This window comes from Excalfactoria chinensis, chromosome 2 (assembly GCF_039878825.1).
Source record: "Excalfactoria chinensis isolate bCotChi1 chromosome 2, bCotChi1.hap2, whole genome shotgun sequence".
Classification (NCBI taxonomy): domain Eukaryota; kingdom Metazoa; phylum Chordata; class Aves; order Galliformes; family Phasianidae; genus Excalfactoria; species Excalfactoria chinensis.
This window is the reverse complement of record NC_092826.1, coordinates 1554400-1561961: the sequence shown is the minus strand read 5'-3', so window position 1 is coordinate 1561961 and position 7562 is coordinate 1554400. Positions and strand designations below refer to the sequence as shown.

Here is a 7562-nt window from a genome sequence, read left to right as displayed (position 1 = left end):
TCCCACGGCCAGGAAATCAACCTGTGCACTCACCTTGTCTCCCATCCCTGAAGTCTCTGAGTGCTTCACAGTGAACTACAAACTTTCATACTGTAACTTATTCAGCTCTTTTATGAGAAATTGCATAACGCTGGGGATTTTCCACCCTGGATCACAACAAAACAAACAAACAAAGTGCATTTTTTTATTACAGAATGCAAAAATGCTATTGACATTTTCTCCCTAACCACGAGCATTTTAAGCCCATTCCACAGACACTGTATAAGATTTGGGAAAAACTATGTTTGAAAAGATTGCCTTGAAATGCATTAAAGGAAAATGTTCCTTTCGGGAAGGGATGGAAGGTGGGAATATTAATCCATTTCTCCATGTTGTGTTTATTTCTTATTCTTCGGAATAGAATTTGCTAAACAGCCTATATCTTGGGCTTTGCTCCCTCTTCTGCCAGCATAATTTAGGACCTGAAAAAAAAAATACGATGTATCTAAACCCCAGACTTGGAGGCTCCATCTAATGTGCTCTCCTCCACTGCCTTTTAGTACTTCCCATGCCAGCAACTAAGAACTATGGCTCAATTCATAACTAAGCCCCTGGGAGACAGAAACTGAGTTGTTTTTGCACAGTATTTGGGAAAATAGACATGCTTTGTGCAAATCCAACCACGCCGGATTCCTGCCCGCCAGCCCAGGGAGCAGTAGGCATGAAAACATGGCACAAATTTTGGGGATGCTGAGCCAACACATGTGGAAGCCCAACCTGCTGCCGCTTGCATCTTGCCTGATGTTGCCCAACTCAACACGCATGACACAATCTGGGTCTCAGCTCACAGAGCCAGACTTGAAGGAACAAACATACCTTGTAGCATTCCCTATCCAAGCACCTTTGCAGTGAAAGCTGTGTTTTTTGTTTTCCATGGGACCAGCCTCAGGTCATAAACCTGAAGAGGAGATAAGGTATGGTAGGAGTCTGCTCGCCGTGGTGATGTCACCTTCTCCAGGAACTCATTCCTCTGCAAATCCCAATCCAGGCTGGAGCTGGGCTTCCCCCCTGTTAAACCCAGGGGAATCCGCCCACAGGATCAAGAGGAGGTGGAGGATGGAAAGAGATATAAAGCTACCCAGGAGCAGCTCAACTTTACTGCCCCAGTTGCACGGATCTACTCTCAGCATGAAGATGCCTCTGGTGGGGCTGCTGCTTGGCCTGGCCTGCATAGAGTTGGGTAAGACTGCTGCATTCTTGACACTGTGGGGACCCTCTGGGAAATACCTGGGAGGGGAGGAGAAAGGCAGCAATGCAGAAAGACCTGGGAGGACAAATGATGTTTTAATGTATTTGAGAATATTAACAGATAGAGGAAGAGGGATATTCATTCCTGGGGGGGAGAACTGTGATGCCTCTCATAGAGAGCAGACCCATGGGTGATCTTATGCCTCCCATTCCCATTCATGCTGCATCTCAGAGTGGAGGGGACTGACATTAGTTTTTGTAAGGCTAAAGAGTGAATGACACACGGTACAGGGCAGCACAAGTGTGGGAGAGATCTTTAGACATCAAGACTGTGATGGGTGAGAGTATGACAAATAACCCCAGGAACTTTGTGAAGGTTAATGAAACCAATAGATTCCAGTTTTTACAGTAATTTCTATATATTAGGTAGTGATAGGAAATACCTTTGACTCTATCTGGGTATGGATTCTACTGGATCAGAGTCTTGGCCAAGCTGGTCGTAGACTCCAGTTTTTGTTATGTTCTCTCTCTCTGTGTGATCTACGGCAAATATCTCCATTTCTTGTTTAATGTGTCATTCTTAGAATGATACAAATACTGTGGCTTTCGTCCTCTATCCCACAATCACCAGAAATCCTTAAGCAACCTTGATGGGACTCTGAGAGATCTCAAAGGAAAAGCAGCCCTAGTAGGAGTTGAACACTCTCAACTGGAAGCATTACTACATGGAGATCATTCACAGGGCTGCAAGTGAAAGATGCCTGAAAGGCATAGACCTTGCAGACCTTATGCACAGAAGCGCTGAGTCTTGTCCTCGAGCTGCATTGTATTCTTTTATTCCTATTATTCTCATTCTTCCTTCCCTATATTTCTGAAGCAAATCTGGTTGAACATTTCATTTCCTTTCCATGCACTGGGTTGAACACACAATAGAGCTGAATCAAGAAAGGTGCAGTTACCTTTATTTACAGTTACTGTAATTTATTACATTTCAGTACATGTATGGGGTCTTTAGTTTGTTTTGTTTCTCCTTTCAAGACACTTCACAGATGGTATATTACGTTTCTGCCTCCCTCCAGACTTGTTCTGGGTTTAAAGGCATTGGTTAGGAGCTGACAGGGCAGGTTTTCATCCAGTGGTCTTGAGGAAATTTACAGGAGCAGAGTGGCATCAAAGCCCTATTCTTTATAGTGGAGGATGAGGCAGATACAGTTTTTCTGGGTTGATGCAGTGGGAGGCAGCTGGGTTAGGCAGCACTTGAGATGAGGGATATGCCTGTAGCAAGTGGATCTATTTGACTTGTGTCTATAACTGATTACTTTTCTATATTTCAAGTGTTGTACTGGCTTAGTCAAAGAAATTTTCATTAAGTTTTAAGATTTACACAGCTTTTGAGATATAACAAGTCTTGAACCACAAGAGGTAATGCAGAAATAAGTGTTTGTTTCCTTATGAAGATATGAATATATGAATTTATACTTTGGACATTCTTGTAAGTGGCCCAAGATAAATTACTAACCTTCCAGAATTTTAAAACAAAGGTGTAGAAAGCGTTGTTGGACAATGATGGACAATGGTTATTTGCCTTGGGTCAGGACACAGCACTATCCTCAGTGTTCAGTTAATCTCTTCTGCTCTGGTCCTGACAGTTTTGGACTTTCCCCTTTCACTGCAGTCTTCCCACAAAAGAAATGCCCCCACCTAGATTCAATGAAATAATAAGGGGCAGAGGGATGACCCAAATATCACAGACCAGTTCCTCAGATGATTTGAACTGGCACTGCTGTACACATTCACCCATACACAAGCTGGTCATAGAAATATAGAATCAATCATAGAATTACTGAGGTTGGAAAAGACTTCCATCACATCCAAACAGCTCTTAAATACATCAAGGGATGGTGACTCAACTACCTCCCTGGGGAGCCTATTCCAATGTTTAAGTACCCTTTCTGTAAAGAAGTGTTTCCTAACGTCCAACCTAAACTTACCTTGGCGCAACTTGAGGCCATTTCCCCTCATCCTGTCACCTGTCACCAGTGAGAAGAGATTTGCCCTGCTCTCACTGTAAGCACCTTTCAGATACTGGAAGAGAACAATAAGGTCTCCCCTCATCCTCCTTTTCTTCAGACTAAACAGCCCCAACTCCCTCAGCTTCTCCTCATAGGATTGATTTTCTAAGCCTTTCATGAGCCTCATTGCCTTTCTCTGGACCTGCTCCAGTACCTCCATGTCTTTTCTGTACTGAGGTACCCAAAACTGAACACATTACTTGAGGTGAGGCCTCAGTGCTGAGTACAGGAGCAGGATGACTTCCCTAGTCCTGCTCACCACACCATTCCTGATACAAGCCAGGATGCCATTGGCCTTCTTGGATATCTGGACACGCTTCTGGCTCATATTCAGCTGACTGTCCATCAGCACACCAAGGTCCCTTTCCATCAGGCAGCTTTACAGCCACACCTCCCCAAGCCAGTAGGGTTGCCTGGGGTTATTGTGACCAGAATGCAGGATCCGACACTTGGCCCTATTGAAACTCATGCCATTAACCTTGGCCCATAGATCCAGTCTATCCAGGTCCCTCTGTAGTGCCCTTCTCCCCTCTGGCAGATCAACACTCCCTCCCAACTTGGTGTCATCTGCAAACTTACTGAGGGCGCACTCAATCCCCTCATCCAGATCATCGATGAAGATGTTAAACAGAAGCAGTCATTCACACCCAAAAGCATCCTTGTATTTGCAAGGTTGAAAACTTCCTGATTTTTCTCCCATGTGCACAGCATGTTCAGATAACAAAAATATGCACTGAAATAAAAATCTTTTGGGGATCATTCCTAAGTGATCCTCAAAAATTCTCAAACTGGGTAAATTCAAGCAAAAAAAGTTCTTTCTATCATTGCAAGGAGGATGGAGAAAACTTTGCATCGTGAATGTTCTGTTGCACGACTGAGTATCTTGAAAGTTGTGCTAAGAGAAATAGCTGCCCTGGTAAACAGTTTTGTTGCTGAATGTTCAAACAGCTGCCTTCCAAAATATTTATCCTTATTGGGGTTTCTCTATAGCAGCAGAACCAGTGGCAAGAAAACATCATCTTTCTGCTGTTTTATCAATAGATGGCAGTGGATACATTTGTGTGGTTCATCAGCTGCTGTATTGCTGCAAGACGAATAGCACAGAAAACATCAAACTGGGATGTTTTCTGATGTAAAGTCACACCAGCATGACTCCAAAAAATATGCACACTCAGTATCTTTTGGCTGTGGACGGGCAGGTCTAGTAGCAAGACTTTTGAGCAACTGCTGTGATCAAGGCTTGCATATGTAAAAGTGTTCCTGTGTCAACATCCACTGCTTTGTAGGATCATCTCTTTCAAAGAATGCAGCAGCAACCCCTGATGAAAGAGTTTATAGGCCACGTTCAACCCTTAGGATCTCTGGTACAGCTCTGAAATTTAAATTCTGCTCTCAGTTATTAAGCTGTTCAGAAAACCCTTTAAATAAGCAGAATAGAGCCCTGTAAATTCAACTTCAGTGACTGCCTCTGTGGCTGAAGGAACTACAGATGAATGCTGCTCTAAGCAGAAGGAGTTATCGCACTCTGTACCCCAGTATCTCTCACACAGGATACACAAAATACAAAAGTGTCCTTATTCGGGTCAGATCAGTTCCTTAAATCTAAAATTTGATTCATTTTAAGGTAATGATACTATCTTATTCTTTGAATCCATAGAACAACAGCAAACTACCACGCTGCAATGCACGTGAACAGTCACAGCCATGGATTGGTCCCTCAACAGCTGATGAGCCAAAAACCTCCAAAGATCCCATTAAAGCTGCTCAAACAGAAGTTCCCTCCAGATCTTCTCTTTTCAGGCTGCTGAGCCCCAAAAGTAGTGATAATGCCCAGTTCTCTGCAGTATCAACCTCATCCTTGGATTCTGCAGTTTGGTCTTTGCCCTTGACATACCCAAGTTTTGCCACTGCCTCCAACTGTGTGTAGTTTCCAGGGTCTGTGTATCTTGAATGGGGGGATGAAGCTGTTACCATAGCATATTCTCTACAATAGACTTGCTGTCTTTGCTTCTGTGACCAACTCAAAAACATTCTGTTCCCCTCTGCAGCCCAGTCCTTGCAGTGCTACACATGCACGGAGCCAATGGACATTTCTATGTGCAGAACACCCACTGAATGTCCCCCGAGAGCCAAGGTGTGCACAACAACTCTACACTCTGTCGACTTAGGTAAGACTCATTCCTTTCTTTGAGTGGTGCTAGAATCATAGAATCATTAAGGTTTGAAGAGAACACTAAGATCATCAAGCCTAGTCCTAACCCATCCACACCATGTCCACTAAACCATGTCCCTCAGTGCTAAATCTCCATGTTTCTTGAACACCTCCAAGAACAGTAACTCCACCATTTCTCTGGGCGGCCTGTTCCATCTATCTTACCTCTCCTTCTCAAAGAAATTTTTCCACTACATCCAATATCCAATATATCAGAGCAAGATGAATCCTTTGTGGGCCAAATAATCTTACAAACATTCTCCATGCTTACCTATCCCCAGCTTGGGTTATTCTTTAATTCCCTTCAAGAATCCAGGTGGGGTTATCCAGGGTAAGGAGGAGAAAAGTCCACTGAACTCAGAGCTTCATAGTGAAGCGCACAGGACTCAACCCACTGTTTTGCCTTTCGTATCCCTATGCATTACAGATCCTAAAATGTCACGTGTGCAAACATATTGCAGAAGCACAGGGACTCCTTGTTTGTAGACACACTCACTTACCACCAGTGAGAAAAAACAACCTCAGCAAGCTAGTGTTATACCCGTGCTTCTTGACATCGTCACCTCCTATGATAGCTATTGCAGGAGCAACCCACCTGAACAAAACATGCAGGAACTTGTGTTGCTTGTCTGCACTAGAATAAATTTGGAATAAGCAGGAAGAAGAGTGGGAAGCAGCAGGGACAACCAGAGGACCTGCTGCTTCAAAGAGCTGTTTGGAATACAGGCACCAGTGGATTAAAGATGGTATCTCCTTTATTTGTCTTTGTTAATCTATAAACACCGTGCCTTCAAGTTCTGTCCAATGGACAAAGTCAGCATTGCACAAAGCCAGTTGTTTGCACTTCCCTTCACCATTTATTTCTCTCTCTTCTCCTTCTACCCCTTCTCTAATACATCCATTCCAGGTTACCCATTTTTTGGCAACATCACCGTTACAAGAAGCTGTGCAGAGGATTGTATCACCTATGATGGAATAGGGTCAAATAGACCAACATCATGCTGCTACACCGACCTCTGCTTTGAAGACAGCAGGACCAGCAAGGGGGAGAGAAGCAGCTCTGCAGCTCTGGGTGTGATGGCCATGATTTTTGGCACGTTTCTCCAGTGTGTTCTGTGACGTTGATGGGTATCTGTGCTCCAGCCAAAGCATTCTCACTCCTCTCTCTGCCAAGATACCTGGTGAACTTTGAGATGCCTTGGGAAAGCTTCCTTCACTCAAGTGTGTCTTCACCCATCTTCAGTGCTGTGAATTCAACAGGATTCAAGCCAGGATTTTGGGCATTCAGAACTAAAATCCTCAAATTTCTGTTTTCCAGATGATATAAACAGATATTCTTCACCTGTGGTTTCTTCTGTTCCCCAGAACCCACATCTCACCTTGCAGCTTTCTTCACTGGGGAGCAGAGGTGGCTCTGAGCAGCAGGAGGGACTGGGCAGTACCCCCAAGTGACCCCAGTAAGAGCAGGGGCTGTACTCACATTGGACATGACAGATCTCCCCTGCTCCCTCACAGTGTACAATAACCTAATGCAAAACTCCCCACAAACCTGCAACTCTTCATCAGGATCTTGCTTTATTTTCTTTCCACATTGGGTGCTATCTCCTGAGCCAGATGGATGTTGGAACCTTCTCAGTACCCAACAAAGTTCAGTATGCAATTGCAGGGAGCTGGCTCTTAATTCTGTCCGGAATAAGTTACAGAATGGGTTCAGAAGGGCTCAGCCTTCATACACGGAGATGGGATCTATTTCTGATAAGCTCAAAAGATGCTCAGGATGAAGAAATCAAGGCTAGTTAAAACTGATAAAAACAAATCAATGAGTTTGGGCAGAGCAATCTCCCGTCAGCCCTTTGCCTGAGGCCAGATTGCATTCAGAGCTCCTGGCTTTCTCCTTCCAGATGTTTCACAGACTGTTTCAAGCAGTTTCTCCTATTACTCTGCAGTTCCTCATTCCTTCACAGCAGGGATGACAGGAAAGGAAAAACAACCATTATTCCAGACCTCAGATCTGGGAAAAGTCTCAGTACTGGGGTTGCTCCAATTCTCCC

The 7562-nt window shown here is 44.1% G+C and overlaps 1 protein-coding gene across 1 annotated transcript; it reads left to right on the top strand.

The window, feature by feature from the left end:
- Positions 1-1167: 1167 nt before the first annotated feature.
- Positions 1168-6630, top strand: LOC140249251 (ly6/PLAUR domain-containing protein 2-like). The gene is made up of 3 exons (XM_072330672.1): positions 1168-1219; positions 5348-5467; positions 6419-6630. The coding sequence occupies exons 1-3, from the start codon at positions 1168-1170 to the stop codon at positions 6628-6630; spliced, it is 384 nt and encodes a 127-aa protein (XP_072186773.1).
- Positions 6631-7562: the final 932 nt, after the last annotated feature.

Bases quoted from the DNA above. Each gene is read 5' to 3' on its own strand.
- LOC140249251 (XM_072330672.1), top strand. From the start codon at position 1,168: ATGAAGATGCCTCTGGTGGGGCTGCTGCTTGGCCTGGCCTGCATAGAG. The intron at 1,220-5,347 runs GTAAGACTGCTG...TCCCCTCTGCAG, and splicing joins CCTGGCCTGCATAGAGTTGG to CCCAGTCCTTGCAGTGCTAC. The intron at 5,468-6,418 runs GTAAGACTCATT...CATCCATTCCAG, and splicing joins TCTACACTCTGTCGACTTAG to GTTACCCATTTTTTGGCAAC.